Genomic DNA, 19436 nt, shown 5'->3' with positions numbered 1-19436 from the left:
CAAATGATACATGAGTTCAGAGCCACGTTATTCAGTGCTTTACCATATAAAATTGTAGAAAAAAAAAAAAAAATCATCTAATTTATGTTGTCATTCTAACACGACTAGTTAAGTTAGAATTAACTGGCTAATTTTTTTGACCCTCATAAAAAGCTCGTGAGTACCTTTATAATATTCTATTTATTTTATCTGGACCGTGATACACAGCACACGGCATGCGTGGCACGCCGTGTGCTGTTTTACTTCATCCATTTTATCTGGGTTATTATCTTTGGGTTTTGTCAGATGGAGACATATTCTTCGTCTTTGAATTGGCTAGGCAATGCAACTTTCGTGACCACTGACCAGTCAGAAGCAAACAAGGTTTGATGACCGCATCCTTCACGTTCATGAATTTACACAGGACAATTAAACAAACTTGATATTAAAAAGAAAAAAGAGAGTAGGAAACAGTAAACAGAACACCCACATGACTTTTCTTTAATATATATACAATCAGCTCGATCACATGTTCATTAGTTTAAAATTTAACTTGCATTGAATATTTCAACAAAACACCCCCCATGCACCCCCTAAAAATCCATCTAAGAAGCTACTAATTCTATCTTATTTTTCCAATGTTCTTGATCCATGGTCAGTTTGTAACATTTTGAGAGGTTAATGTTGAGAAGTATCACCCAGCAAAGTAACCCAGTGGGGAGTTCCCTAGGAGTGGGGCAAAATCTCTACTATCTTCCTGAAATTCAAAACCATTAAGAAAGTTATTATCTTCATCATCAAGGGGAAAAACTCCTCCTTCCTCTTTGAAACCTCCATTAATGCCGGACCACAGGCTGCAACTGTTGTCCAAATTCGCTAAAGCAGATGAAGTTGAAACACCCGAAACATCCTGAGACGATGATGTTATGCTGTAATCTGAAACTTGAATAGGCTTCGAAACAGGGGATAATAGTGTACAGTTTTGCATATAAACTTGCATAGGCATTAATGTGCTGGAATTTGTGTCAAAAGAAGCTGAATTCCCACAATCATAGGGCTCTAGTTTGGGGTTAATTGAAGCCGAAATCTCTGCCAAGTTGAGATAACCAATATTTTTAGTAGTCTCACTGTTGTTGTCGATGGTGGCAGACATGGGACAAGAAGAATTTCCTGCCATTAACAGCTTTTTCTTCAGCTTTGTGTTCCAGTAGTTCTTAATATCATTGTCTGTTCTACCGGGGAGTTGGGAAGCTATAACAGACCACCTAATCCAAAAAAAAAAAAAAAAAAAAAAAAAAAAACAGAGTATTTTCATAAAAAAATATAACAAAAATCTTAATAAATAAATAAATAAAAAACAGTAAGAAGACATGAAAGATGTACGTCAAGATGAATCAACTTGCCTGCTTCCAATGGTACCATAGAGAGTGCAGATAATCACGTCTTCCTCCTCAGTGAAACCTCCACGCTTGATGTCTGGCCTTAGATAATTTAGCCATCTCAGCCGACAACTCTTGCCGCAGCGTTTAAGGCCTAGAGCATAGGAAAACCATCGTCAAACGACAACAAAGAGATGGGTTTTACAGTGTTTTTTTAAAAAGGAAGAAGAATATTGAGTGGGAAAAGAGAGACCTGCTTTGTGAGGCAAAGCAATCCAATTGCCACCGGTGCCATGTTTTTCGAGGTACTTCTTTAGAGTGGCATCTTCATCAGGGGACCATGGCCCTTTTTTCACGCTAGCTTTGTCACAGCAAGGAGCTCTGCCCATGGCCAACTCACTGGTCACTAAAATCAACAGCAGCGAAAATAAAAGCTCAGAGAGAGAGAGAGAGAGAGAGAGAGAGAGAAGACAATAAGGTTTTGGAGAAAGATAAGAAGAGCTTTAGAAAGCTTGACTTAGTCTGACTCTAATTTATCCTTTTCCATCCATATTTCAAACCAACTTGTTGGCTTTTATTTTGGGTTAAGAGGGAGGGGCCCAGTCAATGTGTGTGCTTCAGGCAGCACGCAGGTTTCATGCTTTTCCTCTCAAATAGTTTGAAAACGTGATGGAGAACAAATTTTTATATAAAAAAAATTTGAAAAGTGTAGCATTTGCTTATGTTATGTGCATGAATAAATCCAATATTACAAAGTAATTGCAATACTAAATGTACAATTAATATAGTTGGACTCAAATTCAATCAAAATTAATTCCTACCTTTTTTTAGGGTTCTAATTTCGATAATTAATTTTTATTTATTTATTTTATTTTGATTTTAAATAAATCATCATTTTGTGAACTTATAGTTGAATCAATTAAAAAAATCTTAAGTTTTTAAGAAGTAGTTCAATCAGCTGGAGACAACGTCTCATAAAGCCAAGGTTAATAGATCGAATATTTTTTCTCACTATCCTTCCCCTCTTGTACGGACATATAAAAAAATCTTAAGTTGGACCACTAAGTTAATGATGCGTGGCTGATGTCACACATGCCGCGTCAATTATACGCTCCACATGATAAAATTACCCTAAATTACAAATTTTAGCATTTAAAAAAATATATATAAAAAATGAGAGTCCATTCTCACAAGTCACAACAGGGGTGGTAGGTCACCCTTTTTGGTGAAGGGCGGCAGGCGGCTGCCCCTAGTTGCTGAAGGTTGCTGACCTTTTTTTCTTTTTTTGTTTTTTGTTTTTGTTTTTTTTTTCAATTTAGCCCCTCAAAGACTAATTTTATTAGAGCGGAGGCAAAATTTGTCAATAACAAATCCCTTTTGCAACTGGAGTGGGAATAGAATTTATGTCGCTTCCACAAAGCCTTAGAAATCCTAAAGGAGAAATGCTAAAAGTACACTCCATTTCACTTAGGGCATGTTTAGAATTGCTTTTGAGGGGTTTAAAAGTGTTTTTAATACTCAAAAAGTTCGTTTGAAAAAAATATTTGTTTGGTAAAAAAATTAAAAGCACTTTTAAAGGTCTAAAAAGCCTAAAAAATAGCAAAAAAGCACTGAAACTTTTGTCAAGAAGCTTTTTTTTTTTACTTAAATGACGTTTGAGAAATAGTTTTTTTTACCATCAAAAGCGTTTTCAATCTCTCTTATGAAACAGGTATTGTTTTTTTTAAACAAACTTTTTGAGTATTAAATATACTTTTAGACCACTCAAATTCACATCTAAACATACCCTAATAATAAGGTGGTAGCTAGGGACAAATATAAAATATAGGTATAACTATACAAAGGTCCATAACATTAAAAAAAAAAAAAAATAGGAAAAAATATCTTCTTTTTTTTCTTTTTCTTTTTCGGTCTTATGTCAATTTTTTAGTTTGTTATGTGTGAAAAAAGTTCTAAGGCGCCCTATTTCTTAGCTTTTTTTTTTTTTTTTTAATAACTTTTTATAAAGTAATGCTAAAAATCTGACTTTTATCTTCAAAGATGACATGACTTTTAAAATTATCATTAAATTTAAAATAAATCACTATTAAATTTTATTTTAATAGTAATTTAATAATAAAATAAAATAAAATTCGTGCTTATAAAATTTCTGGTTTATATAATTCCAACCCTCCATGGTGGCAAGGTACAAAACTTGGGTTTGTCGCTATACTTATCACCATTAAAGGGTGTGGAACCTACCTTGACCCCACATTAAACCAGAAAACAAAAGGGCTTGGAAAACAAAAAATGCCCCCTTTTTTATTTCCCTCCGGAGTGGAAAAAGCCAAGAATTTTTTGTTTTTTGATCCTCAAGCCTCAATCTCAAGTTTCTCATATTCTCAAGTTTAGGTTTGCTTTCTTGTCCCATTAGTTTATTTTGTCCAAGTCTCATCTTTGTTTGTCAAAGGCCAAAACATGGCTCGATATTGTTCTTTAATTTTTTTAATTCTCAACATTCTTACTTTTTATATCACATCAATCATTTTTTACTAACATTTAAATAAATAAAATATATATTTTGTAGTGGTTTTTTTTTTTTTTCCTTTACTTTTCATATCAATTAAATATTCTTACCCTTTCTTTTTCCTTTACATAAACCACTTTCAACTATAGCAAATCACATTCTGGGTTTGATCCGCTGCACTCTGCACATTGCTGCAAGTCACGATCACCGACATAATCGTTCGAATTTGATTTTGTAGTAACATTGTTTGGAACTTGAAAAGAATAAGAGTGCATTGGTGATTGCGATTTCGCAAAAATAATTTGTGTTTTTAGAAGATATCGTAAAATATAAGGCGTTTGACTTACACTTTAAAAAGCATTTAATGTAAAATAAGAAGAATAAAAAATCTGTAATTTCTATAAGCAGGTTAAAGGTTGTTTATTTGAAAATGCTCGAATTTAAACCAAAATCACAATTTTGCAAAATAAATATTTGATAAAAAAAAAAAAGTTTTTTAATATGTTTTACCAAACATTTTTGCGATTTTAAAAACACAATTTTTAAAATTACATTTATTAAAATCCGTTATCACAAAGACCCTAAGAAAAGTAAAGAATAATGAGTTTTTACAGCTTATGGGGTCTTCTTGAAAAATGAGACATTTTCATGTGCTGGGGTCTTCTTAAAAAATGGACATTTTCATGCTTTGAAAGCAAGCTGAGACGGACTGAATGAGAAATTTGATGGGATTTAGAATAGATGGAGCTAATTAAACATACTTGGTTATACTTTGTTACATCATATTGATTGGTTTATGATGTTGTCTAGGCATGGGCATGGGCCTTCCATGTTTTCCATACGTCTTTATCTAGGTTGACTTCGGTGTGGGTTAATTATAAAAATAAAATAAAATAAATAAAAATAAAAATAAAAATAAAATTGGGTAGAAGTCGGTGTGAGAAGGTTAATGTAAAGAGAAACCGCAGGTGAGGGAGGTTTACTGTTGGAGTCTGTAGACGTACACGCGTGTAGTGTATTTTGTCTCACCGTTGGTTTGTTTGATTAAGCACTATTTAGAAAGTTTGAGAGGGTTTAGTTATAGAGGAATGATACGGCCCAACTTGGGGCAATTTAGGGCCAACTTTTTTCTTAATTTTTAATTAAAAAAATTAAAATTAAAAATTAAAAATTAAAAAAGTTTTTGAAGCAATAATAAAAAAAATTGGTCATTATTATGAATAAAAATATAATTTTTATTTTTTAAAAAAATACCAAATAAAAGAATGACCAAAATAAAAATTATTGCTTCAGAAATTTTTTTTTTATTTTTTAAATTAAAAAATAAAGCAAAAGTTGGTCCCAAGTTGGGCAAAACAGTCGGGTCTTTAGCAATGTCCTTAGTTATAATGTTATGTTTGATATGATTTTTTTTTTTTTTTTCTAATTTTTGATTTTTTGTGTTTTAGACGAAAATGTGTGTTGATGTCACATAAAGGTGAAATGATTTTTTTTTTTTTACTGAAAAGTGAAGAAAGTTTTTTTTTTTTTTTTAGTATTTTTGATTTTTTTGAATGGAAAGGAGAAATGAGAAATGAGAGGTTTATTAGAGTTATGGTTGCTTTCTACACATATTGGGAAGTACATTTAGGGTTTCAATTGTTAAATTTTTTTATGATGAGATTGTTTATATCTTATCAAGATCTTTGATGATCTATACTTTACAATTGAAACTAATAAAATAACATGTTGCACACCTCTCTCCATGATTGTTGCTTAATTGATGAAAACAATTCTGGCAATAAGAGGTAGATTCTCATTTCAACTTTGCACCTATGAGTGTCTCCTAATGGTTGGAGCACACATTAATGTTGAAGGTAAGAACCCTAACCATCTTTTGTCTTGAATCGTAACCATCAATTTTTATTTTTTATTTTTGAAAATTAAGATGAATTATTTCATTGTTATGATTTAACGTTGTTATATCTAAGTTATCTAACTAAATGTAATAACATTAAATTATGTCCATGAAATGACTCATTTTTATTTCATTTCAAATTGAAAAGAATTGTATTCTCGTAGGAGAAAACCCTAATAATTTTCTTCTCCTATATATAATTACTCATATGTTTTTATTCTTTAGGCTCCTGTAAAACCTTAAGCTACTGTAAAACCCATATATATATATATATAAAGGTCCCTAAGAAATAGCTCAATCAATTGTGAAATAACTCAATCAATTGTGAATCACGCCTCATAAAGTGGACTACGTCTATCCCTAAGAAATAGCTCAATCAATTATGAAATAGCTCAATCAATTGTGAACCACGCCTCATAAAATGGACCACGTCTCAACATATATATATATATATATATATATATATGTGTGTGTGTGTGTGTATGTACGTGCGTGTGGGACACATTCATTCATAGGGTTAAAAACTCCTAAAATCAATGTCAGTTTTGTTTTGTTTTGGTTTTTTTTTTTTTCCTTTTTGTTGGATGAGCTTTTATGGCGATCAAAGTGGGAATTTAATGTTGCGACATTAGAAGTAAGAGGTAGAAGTCACAATTTAGTGATAGTGCTCTGCCACCGGGAGTAGTCCCTACTAGAGCTAGAGCTATGGAGGCATAATGAATGGATTTCTTTTTCTGTTCTTTCCCTTTTTGCAAGCAACAATAATTGTTTCCATCATACCATTATTAGTCTTTTTTTTACTGTTTCCATCATACCATTATTAGTAATTTTTTTTTTTTTTTTGATATATCTGTAGAAGAAGGGGGAGTAAAATTCGAACTAAAGACCTTCGCTTTATTAGGCGTGATCTCAGTAGATTGAACTACCTCTTGGGACACCATTATTAGCAATCTTATCAAAATAATTAAAAAACACATTTTTCTATTTTAATTGTCAATGTTTTTAAAGCATCCTAGTCGGCCTCACCTTTTTAACTACTTACTTTCACTATTTTATTTAAATATTTTATTTCAAAAATTTTGTTATTCTTTTTTTAACATTTATATTTTTGAATGTTTGTATTTTTTTTTATAATGGTCATATTTTTGAATATTTGTTTTATTCTAATTGTCATATTTTTAACATTTTATATTTTTCAAACGGTCATATTTTTTTTAATTTTTTTTTCCTAACGGTCATATTCTTCAAAAAATGACACATGCTTCCGCTATAAATAAGACTATAATATATCCTCTCCAATTATCATTCACCTCAACCAAGGTTTATTTTCCATTCAATATATGTTTTCTTTTTCTTTTGGTAAGCAAAAAGAGAGGAGAGAGAAAAACGATTTTAATCATTTTTTATTAATTTGGTGAGTGAACGGTACTCATTATCACTCACTATTTTTGTTTTTTCCACTTGAATAATGAGGCTGCTGCGGAGACATTTAGTGCATTTTTCATTAAATTGACTCATCAAAATAGCTAAAATTTAATTTTAGTGAGGCCGCTAATAATGCTACGATAGAAGTAATCATCCTTTGAAAATTCCGTAACTCTTCCTCCCAACCGAACCATGACAAAGAATCAAAACACAAAGCTTCCCTCTTTTGCAGAAAAAAAGTGTGTAAAAGCAAATGTGGAAACAAAGACCAACTACCCAAACAACTACAACTCCTGGAAAATGTCTTGGGCCCTAACTAGCTGGCTCCTAAGCATTTCTCACAGCAGCAGAAGATCTGCAGTCTGCATGCATGCAGGAGAAGAATGAACATGAAGAAAAGCAAAGGTTGCCTTTGCTTTTCTGTATATTATTTTCTGTCGCACAAAACAATAAGAATACGGAAATATTTTACCTTCAAATAAACGAAACCTAAGTTTAGGTTATTCAGCTTCTAGCCCTCTCAATTATTTCGTTGAATACTTTGTTGGATTTTACCGTATGTGGTTCTGATCATCTTGTCGGCATCCAAACAATTATTTTAATCAATAAATATTCAATGGATTATTTTCCAACGTTTCAAGGAAAATTCTTTGGGTGTTACGACCCCTTTACACCATCTCCAGCAGTGGCTCTTAATAGCTATATTCAATTATTATGAGTCGCTTTACCTCTCAGTTTCAAATTTTTTCTCATTCTGTTTTTCTCTCATAATCTTCTCTCTCTCTCCCTTCACCTAACATTAAAAAATAATATTCAAAGTAAATAGAGAGTAGAATAAAGAATTTTTAGTTAAAGTATATATTTATAATTTTTAAGTAGCTATTTTCGTTGCTTTTGCTCAAGATGCTCTTACAAACTCTTTTGGTATTCCACATTTTATGGACGAGTAGTGCTACATATTACATTATTCTTTTAAAAAAATGTTACATACAACACAAATATCTCGCGAATATCTAAAAAATTAATGTGGCAAGGTCTAATAGCCCTTGAATTATCAATTATTAAAAAAATAAAAAAATAAATTAGTGACTACTAAACCCTACCATATCAGCTTTGCGGGATATTTATGTAGTATATCACAATACTCTTTATGAAAATAAGCATCACATGAACTGTCACGTGGCGGTTTATATTTTTGTGACCAACGTGTTAAGTGCTATATATTTGAATAAGAGAGTTTTAGTAAAAGTTCGGGTTAAATTAATACTCTTTTGCCTCCTAGGGTTTGAATTCTTTATTTTTTTTTTCCTTAGGATTTTATTTTTATCATAAGAAGTACCTACGGTTTTCATAAAGACGGAGATGGTACTCTCTTTAAAAATCCGTCCAAAACTTAATGAAACGCCATGTCAACACCAATCAAATGTCCCCATATGTTATATAATTAATTTTTTTTTTAAGAAAATAGTTTTTTAAAAAATTAAAAGGATTAAAAAATTATATACTAAAAAAAACAAAAAAAAGGGGGTAGCTACGGCCATTTGTGGGGTGGCTGGCCATCCCTTTGGCCATGGGGTGTCCAAGCCACCCTCATCTAGCGGTTTGGGTTTGGGAGTGGTTCGGCGACCCCCTTTGGCTCCTCAAAACACATGAAAAAACACAGAGCTAACATGGGAATATAGTACTGACCGTCGCTCATGGCAAGAACCTTAGAGCAGTCCATGACAGACAGTGGGAATCCGATGGGCAACAGTTATGACTCTGCAGGTTGAGAATTCTATTCGCAAAGTATTCTGGATGATGGAGTCTGTTGAATTTTCAATGGAGGCAGTGGCCTCATCAAGTACTAGTATCTGGCTTCTCTTGAGCAATGCACGCCCCAAACAAAACAACTGTCTCTGCCCCAAGCTCCGGTTTGATCCATCTTCCAGTACTGCAATCCATATTGTTAGTGCTTGTGATTTTCTAAACCAATTGGGTAATCATCACCTGCATACAATACTTCTTACCTAAGCAATTCAAGCCCTCCTCTTTCTCGCAGATTGTCGCTCCAAGCTGACAAATTAAGGGGTGGCCGAACCACCCCAAACCCCAAAACCACCAAATTTTTTTGAGCCACCCTCACCCGGCAGTGGGGTGGCGGCGTAGTTACCCCCAATGTTTTATTTTTTTTTTGAAAAAATATAGTTTTTTAATTTTTTTTAAAAAATATTTTCATAAAAAAAAAATTAATTATTTGACACGTGATGACATTAAATTAGTGCTGACATGGCGTTCCGTTAAGTTTTGGACTGAATTTTAATTGAGGTATCTCCGTCTTTATGAAAACCACATATAACTCTGTGATAAAAATAAAACCCTAAAGAGGAAAAAATAAAGAGTTCAAGCCCTAAGGATTAAAAGAGTATTTAACCCTAAAAGTTATTGCACTCAAATTTTAACCCAACTCGGCTTCGTTTTCTTCACTCGGGCCGAAGCTGAGCAAGCCCTTGGTCTTCTTCATAATAATCCTACGAACAAGCCCTCTTCAGTTCAGTCCCATGTGGGCTCCTTTGCTATCGGTGATTTAATGGGCCTAGTAGCCCGAGCCTCTGACCAAAACGCCCATTTGACTTTCAAACATCCTCACAGACGAAATAGTCTTCCATGCATCGAAGTGTATGAAATAAGTATGTAGACTTGGTGATCAAGACTAATTTTAAATTATTCTAATCACCGATTTTTCATCAAAAAGATATGGTTCACCCACATCATGGTGTACAGACGTGCCTTTGAATTCTTATAACACCCTAATAATTATAGATTATCTGGTCGATCCTGTCTCCATCAGATTGCAAAACAACCTCGTATTCGTCAATCTGAATGGAGTTAAAAACTAATATTTTAGGCAAAGGTGATAATGGGGATAAAATAAACAAAGAGGCAACCACTGAAAAAGCATTACTTGGGTTGACGGTAATCTCAAAGTGCCGGGAAATCATCCTCCAAATCGCCCATTTTCTTGGTAATCTTCTTTGCTTGTCTTTGACTATTTATTTATTCTTTGTTCTTCGTCAAGACAAGGCCACATGGGCCCTTTTTTTTTTTTTTTCTTTGTATCAGAGTTCTTGTTTGAATGAGTAAGTCACATTGTATGTACCCTTGTTTATTTTTTCTTTTTTTTAATCTTTTTTTTTTTTAGTGAGTAAACGGTTTGTCATTAAAAAATAAAGATTTTTTTTTTTTTTTTTTTGGGAGGCGCTAAACGATCGTTCGTTTAGGGGTCATATCTATGACTTACTTGGGACAAATTAAAGCTCGAAGAATGTTACAGGCGTGTGACAGACTAATGTGTTCACAAGTTTTATTTAAAACTCAAAAAATAGGAATGCGAGACCAAAAAAGAAAAGGTTGTTGAATGGTGGTAAGAGTCTAGAGAGAGAGAGAGAGAGAGAGAGAGAGACACCGGTGGAAAAATGAAGAAAACAAAGGGTTGAAGTGAGTCCACATGGCAATTTGGCATTGAACATTGATGTTAGCTTATGTCACTGCTATACTACAATGGAAAATTAAATATAAAATTGAAAGAAAGAAACAGAGAAAGCGAAAGACAAAGATTCACGGGTGATTCGGTGTTACAAGTTTATATTTACCACTAAGAAAGAGTTAAATGTCTACATTTTGCTCTTAATCTTTGATGAAATTTACAATATAAAAGATTCATTAGGTTTAGTGGTTCGGCTTATGGCGTACGTCCACATATTAAAACATTTTCGTTACTACATATTTTCTTGATATATTTGATGACGTATAATACTATATTTATAGAGAAAGAGTATGAATGTTACAAGCATTTCTACTTCTATATTAACATCAATAAACTTAATATATCAGTTGTAACTCTTGTTACTTGAGTTTTTTGTAACTCTTGACTCTTGAGTTCATTGTCTCTTTAGTTATTGTAACTTTTAACTCTTAAGTTCTTTGTCTTTTGAGTTCTCTACAAGAAATATGATATGTTCACGATGGAAGGCAATTGGAACCTTTAAATTCATTTTAAAATTTAGTTATGTTTAAAAATATTTAATAATTAAAGTGTAACTCCACATGCCACGTATGGTTTAATTAGACACAAATTAAAGTATTCTCTAATTTATTCTAAATAAGGAATATTACAACATTTTTTTTTTCATGAATCGTCCGGAAATTCCACGGGGACCAGAGGCTCAAATTAAATGTTGCATTTCCAAGATGAAGACCTTTGCAATTTTATGTTTGGAGGCAAAAACACGTGTCAGACATGCAATACAATGATGCTGTTCCTAATGTGACGCGGCCGACTTGGTTGTCCCAATTCCCTCGCTAGGAATGGCGACAGTTTTTGGCCTTCGTTCAACAAACTGTCGGCAAACATATGACTGTATCTTCTTTGAGCGATTATTGAAATTTGAAAGCACAAAAAAAAAGAAAAAAACCTTTACTCTGTACATATTCGGAAACATCTCTGTATCAACAATGGCCGACTCTTCATCATTACACGTGGCCAGTCAAACACAGGGAAAGAATTAATTCCACGGCTCGTGGCTTTTGCCTCTTGCAAAGCTTAATTGTTTTTCTTTTAATTTATTTAAGGTTGTTTATGAAATTTTTTTTTTTTTACACGTCCGCAAAAGATGGGAAGTGAAATTTGAACTAGTGACCTCTGTTTTATATGGCGTGATCCCGGCTGATTGAATTACCCCATGAAAACATTTACGAAACTTTCCAAGTAAAAATTAATGAAAAATATGCAAACTCCCAAGCATCCCATCAATATATATATTTTTTTTTGGTGCAAAAATACCCAGATCTTAATTATCATCTGTTTCAGATGTTAAATCTTGGTAAATACAGAAAATGGGGTCTCTCATTTGACCGTTTTAAGATATACAAAGCTAATAAAAATGGAGTATATTATAAGGTAGAGTGAGAACCGATTTTTTATTGACCATTAAAACATGAATTATGATCTTCTTCATTTCATTTGAATTGGATAATATCTATTTAATTATAGTAAAAAGTATTCTTGTCTCTTCAAAAAGTGAAAAGACAAAAATACCCCTTTGCTATAACTAATTAAATCTTTTTCAATTCATTTAAATTGGAGATAATCATATTCCCATTAACTCCCTTCGCCTTACAACATTAATTAATTAATTAAGAATCTAACAGTTTTTACACGTGCCATTAAATTCTTAGATGTTTATGAACATTATCTATTTTTTTATTATATATTTTTTTTAAGTAATTTTTTGTCTAGGGGGAATGAACATTATCCAACTTGTCAATGGTCTTCAAATTGGTAATAAAGGCATTCCTTTTTCTTTGTGTATGTAATGATAATAAAGGTCTATTCTTTTTTTCTGAGGCTTCTAGGACATCCCTCCTTTTACTTCTAGGAAGATATAGGATCTACTTTGAAGAATGATGAAATGGGAGTTTTTGATTTCTTTATTTATCCTATTAACTCTTTACATGATCCACCTGTAAATTGGTGCATGCAACTAGTAAGCTCGTGACCGATTTAGGAATGATTATTACTTTTAGAATATTAAATAATTAAATTTACTATTTATCTATTAGTTTAAGATTTTAATATAAATAATGATTTAATCTCAATCCAAGAATATATGCATACGGAAACATCTAGTATGACATCCCTCATAAAACTATGCAATGTGTGTTTTTGTTTAGTCCATTCATTCCCATTTTCATTATTTTTCATGTCTCTCTCTAAGAACTTGTTCTTGATGGCTATTGAGGAACGTCATTCGCTTACATTCATGAAGGACTGGTCTTTTTAGCTGTGAAAGTATGCTCGAACAACTATCAATAGTACTCATAAATCTATATCATCACAAAATACTCAACTCAGTCAAGTACATATTCATGCTTTTAAAACAATTATCATATTGCTAGTTACAATTGACATTAATTCACACTAAACCTCAATTATAGACAAACTCTTAGTGCTCAAATTCCCGTAAGCACTCAATTCACACACAAACCTTAAGGTCATTAAGGGTTATTGACAACTATATGCAAGCACATAACTAGAAAAATAATGTTTGGGGGTCTAAAACTATAAACATAAAATGTAAGCAATAATGGTAAAAGTGCTTGTAAACATGTAATGTGAACCGCTTTACCTTTTATATCGGGTTTTTTTTTGTCTTCAGTTGGTAAGTGGGCTCAATTAGGCAAGTGACTTTGGTAAAAGAAACCAATATGAAAAGTGGTGTATTCTCTTGATTTCATTCCTTTCGGACTTTGTCACCAACGGTTCTCTCCCTTACTGAATGGATTCAAAATAGGTACAACATTTAAGACAAAGTCGATGATCTATTTTGATCAAGTCTTTAATAAGTAGGTTAGTATATAGATTAATATCGTATGGGGCATATGCAAAGAGAAAACTCGCATATGCTACTTGATGGATTCGAACCTTAGACCTGAATTGAGGCTGCCTTTGGGCTAATGGGCTTTCATATGAACCCATGGACCTTCTGAATAGTCCAAAATAGTTGTTAATGTGAAGTTATTATCACTTAAATCCGGTTATCAGCAGTTAGAAAAAAAAAAAAAATGCCATTGTTTGTACATCAATTACATAATGCACCACCAAAGCAGCTATACCTATCAAGAATAGATTATGACACTGAACACATTGAAAGTAGGGGGCCTATATATCTCATCAATATTACAATCTAAGGAAATCCAACGGTGGAGAGTTTAGGGGGTACACATCATCAAAAGAAACTCCAAGCACTTGAACAGCTGAGATCAAAAGAGAGGGAAGACTCATGATGTTGCGTGTTGGAAGGGTCAAATCAGAGGCAAAGGCAAAGTTGAGCCACACAAATGATATTTTTTTTTCTTTGTCAGACCAAATTTTCCTTTCCCTCAATATGGTCTATATGCCCTACTACCATTATTTCCGGTTGTCAGATATACTTCTTTCTCCGCTGCTCAAAATTCCAACTGTGTCCCACAAAGATCTGAAAGTTTGCCTTAAATTATTCGGACTCTGCCAAGGCAATGAAAGGACTTTATGGTGAAAAATAAATCCCCAACTATATATCCCAAGCACTTTATATCACAAACCAAATTTCACTCTTCAACCTAATCCCCCAGTGTCCCCTTAAACAAGGACATCCATTGATGGTTGACTATTGATAGTCAATCTAACCTACCCTAATCAGCATGCAAAATAATAGACGGTTTTACACTTTCTTTTATGAAAAAAAGAAAAAAGTTTTTGTTATGGTCTCTAATTATAGTATGCTGATATGACATACAATAATGTTATTTTTTACACCATTAAATACGGTACTTACGTCATGGGACAAGACTTACAATGTTATTATTTACACCATTAGATACGTCATTTATGTCATAAGACGACTTACAATGTCAATTACTTAATTCGAAAGATAAAAAAAACTTTTAGAATTATTCATATATTTAATAACCCAAATAACCCTTTTATATATATATATATAAAAAAAATTGTTATGAATAAGTCCTCTTTGAATAAGTCTTATTAGAAAAGGATTTACTTCTCACATGCAGAACTTCAATTCAACCCAGATAGAGAAACTGTGTCCTCTTTGAATAAGTCTTATTAGAAAAGGATTTACTTCTCACATGCAGAACTTCAATTCAACCCAGATAGAGAAACTGTGCCCCAAAATAATACAACACACATGATCCCAAAATGAAGAACAGATAACAATTGAAAAAACATAGGGGAGACAGATAGCATCAGCAATCTGGCTATTGAGAGGATTTCTCTGCAGATTTTCCCCAACCCAAGAATCAGAATGCAATTTGGAGAAAGATCCATTAATGGCAACCAAGCACAGATCCATCTACAAACAGAGCTCCAGGCACCCAAAAAAAAAAAAAAAAAAAAAACCAAATTCAATGATGAAAAATATACAATACATTAATAATTGCATTAGGATAAGACCAAATACATGCTAAGAAATAATATTTACAAGGATCAAGATTCAGGATCAGTAAGTAGGATGGTGATAATGAGAAGAAACACAGCAATAATTAACAGAAAGAAAAAGGGAATGATCCACTGCGACCTATACAAAAAAAAAGTCCTTTTTTTTTTTTTAGTGTTTTCGTTGCTTGCTTGCTTAACAATCTTCTAATGTCTTCTGCCGAGTTCTCAGGCCCCCAAAAAAGAGATTCTACTCTTCACCCCCATACCATCTGATAATATTAAATATATACACAGAATCTTCGAGTTGTTGCTTCCAAAATCAAATTCTAGAGCCGTCCTCTCACTTTGCTTCAGACACTATTCACAGTGTGAGAGAAGGAACAAAATAAAGTCACCAAAATAGAATCAAAGATCTTTAGCAAAAGAAATCATCGGGGATTATCTCAACCACCCACGTGTCCCGATTCATTGGGCTGCTGCTCACTTCACCAGCTCTGAGACCCAACCCACATCCGGAGCACCGGTCGACGGGTTCGGGTCGGCCCGACCCAAGGAGTTCTCTTTGCTCAGCTTCTCAAACATCTTAGTACGCAGATCCCGCCCGGACTCGACCCTCTCCATCGCCGGTTCCTCCTCGCAACACTGGTCCCAGATATCATGGTACCCGATTCCAGGACGGGCAGGGGCGGCCCGGGTCGGGGTCGTAGGCACGCTGCAGAAACCGGGGTCGGAGGATGGAGCCTCTCGGGGACCCAAACACGGGAGACCCGATTGGAACGTTCCAGGAGGATGGCAAAGACTTGACCTTTCCGAGCTGTAAATTCCGAAGCGAGACCACCATTTCATTGATCGCACTTGAACCCAGTGAACGACTCAGCGACTGGGTCATCGGCGACATAGGCGGAGACTCCGCCGGAGGGGTCGCCGGCGGGGAAACAGACGATGGGGTGGACAGAAAAGGCAGTGTTTTGACACAGGAGGCCTCAAACGCCTGCCTCATCGGCGACCCGTCGTACGACTCGGTTGAGTTCACCGAGCTTCCGACGCTTCTAGGGCTCTGCTGAGGCAAAACCCGGAGCTGCTCCGTCGTGTGAGCAAAGAAACAGACCCTCCGGCGACAGCTCGTCCCGTCCTTGCATGGCTGCGTGCGATAGCGAGCCGGGTGGAGCCAGCACTCGAACACGCCATGCGCAAACTCGCAAGAGTCGCCCTTCTTACAGTTGCCCTTTCGGAAATCGGGGCACGCCGTACCGGAATAGTGATACTTTCTCGGGTCTCTGCGGCGGGCCTTCTCACCTGGGTGGGCGTACGGACACTCGGTCCAGTCATGTGACCTTCCACGTGCGCACCGCCTCACCTTGAACTCAAACATCCGGAAATGGTCGCAAGAGTACGCGTCGACCGGCGCGTCCGACCCCGTTATTTCGGAGTCCGAGTCCATCTCGGGGCTTCCGTTGGAGGGCAAGTAACGCTGGAGCGCGGTTAGGGCTTCCTGGAGATAATAAGGGGAGTACTCCCCGCTGCCGTTGCCATTGCCGTCGGAGTTCGCGGAGAGGGGGGTTAAAGCGTAAGAGGAGTACAAATCGGCCGTTGGATCATCTTGGAGTGTCCACGGAGGGATGTGGACCGTGGGATTCGGACGATGTTGCTCTCCGAGCATCATCTTTGGAGAGGGGGTTTGAGATTGATTGTTTACTGAATCACCGGCAAGGTGGGCACGTTTATAAACTGCTACGGGAGTGGGGCTTAACCGTGGTTGGGTTGGGGTTAACCCTGGTTGGGTTAAAAACATGAGAGCTTAAATTTCCACTGCGGTTAAAATACTCAGAAATTTCCCAGTTACTTGCCTGTTAGATGCAGGCCCAGACAACGGTTTTAGCCATTCCCATGTGGCAACCTTCAAATACAGATTTCAATTACGTGCCCCCTGTTTGGATCCTACGTGGCTTCGTCTTATTTGAAATTGAAACGTGTACGATGACCGCGGTGTATGGTGATCCTGCCTTTGGACTTTTTTTTTCCAAGCGACGCCCCTAGTCTTACGAGGGCGGTGGAGCGCGTGATAGGCCGATGAGAATTTTTTGAAGCAATGTTGGTCGTATTTTTTGAAGCAAGGAGATTTATGTTGAATTAGTATCTTTCCATTTTATTTTTAACCGAATAATTTATATTTGGAGGGGTATTTGTGTCCTTTCAAAAATAAAAATACAAAAATATCATTTAAATATAATTAAATAAATATTATCAAATTCAAATAAACTATAAATAACTGAAAGAGATCCTATTCTCTTTTATTTTTAATATATTTCGAGTCATTTTATGGTTATTATGGTCACTATATTTGTAAAATGAGAGTTAACTTGACTTTATTGTTAGTTGGTAGTTGTTAGTTAAACAATAAAGATAGATTTAGCTTCGGATGACTGCCATCATTTATTTTCTTCGTCTCCCTCTAGCTCTTAATACCTCTAATAAAAATTATTTTACCCTTTAAAAAAAAAAAAAAAACCTCTAATAGAAATACGATTCAACCCCTTAAAATTAATTTCTAGTTCTGTCCCCGACTCTAGCCTTTGAGATTCAATAAATTAAAACTCAAATACTCAACTGCCAAATGCATCAAGTTGTGATCACATGCATAACAGTGAATAGAAATATACACATGATCAACAATATTTAATATCGTAACATTTTTATCCCGAACTCGGACTCCGTTTGTTATTGTTTTCTAATTTTTTTGTCTTTAATTTCTTTCAAAAATAAAAATATTAACGAACAATTTAAACACACTAAACGTTTTTTTATGACATGATAAAACACATTAAGAAGAAAAATAAATATTTAGTCAGGATCACCGGCGGCACAGGTGGGACATCCTGTACAGAATTCACTGCATGGATTTGTAAATTTGTAATCTTGGTTTACAATCTAAGACATAGCTTTCTGTCATTAGTCATTTACCCCACCACCTTATCGGCTATACTTACCACTGTCATGTTTTAATTGAACGACAAAACAACCATTCCACTCACCTAATTTTTATAACATTGTCTTCCTCATTATAGGCCAGAAAATCTGAAAATCTGCTCCATAAGCAGTGGGAGAGATAATAATAATTATTATTATATTTTAGTTTAGGGTATTCTTCTTTATGTCAACTTGTTGGAAATTCTAAGGGTCAGCCGGTATTACTTTTAAATGTAATAATAATAGCCCCTTTCTTATTCATATAGGTCATGCTTCCAACCTTTCCATTTCTGGGTTAGACCAAACACGCGAGGAGCCTTCTCGATCGTTAAGGTAACGTGTTTTGGAGAGTGTTTTTTATTTTTAACTTTAAAATATATTTTAATATAATATAAAAGTAAAAAGAATTTTGAATATTTTGTGTTTGTATGGCAAAGCAGAAATAAAAAGCTAAACAAAACTTTGGAAAATGAGTAGTTACTACTAGGAATAGAAGATTCTAGAATAGAATGGTTATTCTTATTCTTTAGTATGATAATAACATACATGCATAAATTGAAATTGAATCAAAATTACGAAAAATGCCAATTTTTTTTTTCACTCATTAAAAAAAAACTTAAAATAAAGACAGCCCCCTCGGCCACCCCGATAAGCCACAGGGGTGGTCCCCCGAGGCGTCTGGGGGTGGTACGACCACCCCCGACCTCTTATGTGGGTAACCGATCACCTCAATGGAGGGTCAAGCCACCCTCTTTATTTTTCATTTTTTGTTAATTTTGTTTTCAGTTTAAAATTAAACAAATTTATATAGGTATTTTAAAAAAATGTATTCCATTCCTTAAGGATTAGCTAAGCCACTCTTTTTTTTTTATATAGTTTAAAATTTTAAAAAATAATAATTATATGGGTATTTTTTAAAAATGTACTTCATTACTTAAAGATTAGCTAAGCCACTCATTTTTTAGTGGTTTGGTTAATCCTGTGTGTATGAAATTAGTAGTTTCGTGGGAATAAACTATTTCAGGAATAGTATGTTACCAAACAAATGAATAGTTATACCTTGAATTAGTTAGTCCATTCTAAGAGTCTATTTCGCAAACAAAACAGGACCTTAATTTTTATCTTTTGTTTTTCTATTCTCAAATCAAATATATTGTTGTATGGGCTCTCGCAACATGAGGTTAATTAGGGTTTTATAAGCAATTGATAAGAACAATATAATTGAGACAAAAATATATGAAATAACATAGTACTAATGGAATATTCAACAGTACTACTGTGTATGGTTGGGTGTTAATTATCATATAA

At 34.3% G+C, this 19436-nt stretch overlaps 1 protein-coding gene and 1 pseudogene across 1 annotated transcript; both read right to left on the bottom strand.

Annotated features, from left to right (window-relative positions):
- Positions 1–448: 448 nt before the first annotated feature.
- Positions 449–1879, bottom strand: LOC132166119 (transcription factor MYB87-like). Its single transcript, XM_059576884.1, has 3 exons — positions 1612–1879; positions 1383–1512; positions 449–1244 (listed from the first exon to the last, which is right to left on the bottom strand). The coding sequence occupies exons 1-3, from the start codon at positions 1745–1747 to the stop codon at positions 674–676; spliced, it is 837 nt and encodes a 278-aa protein (XP_059432867.1). The 5' UTR covers positions 1748–1879; the 3' UTR covers positions 449–673.
- A 13252-nt stretch (positions 1880–15131) lies between these two features.
- LOC132166348 (zinc finger CCCH domain-containing protein 20-like) lies at positions 15132–16871 on the bottom strand (annotated as a pseudogene).
- Positions 16872–19436: the final 2565 nt, after the last annotated feature.

This window comes from Corylus avellana, chromosome ca11 (genome assembly GCF_901000735.1).
Source record: "Corylus avellana chromosome ca11, CavTom2PMs-1.0".
NCBI classification, from domain to species: domain Eukaryota; kingdom Viridiplantae; phylum Streptophyta; class Magnoliopsida; order Fagales; family Betulaceae; genus Corylus; species Corylus avellana.
This window is presented reverse-complemented; position numbering and strand designations above follow the sequence as displayed.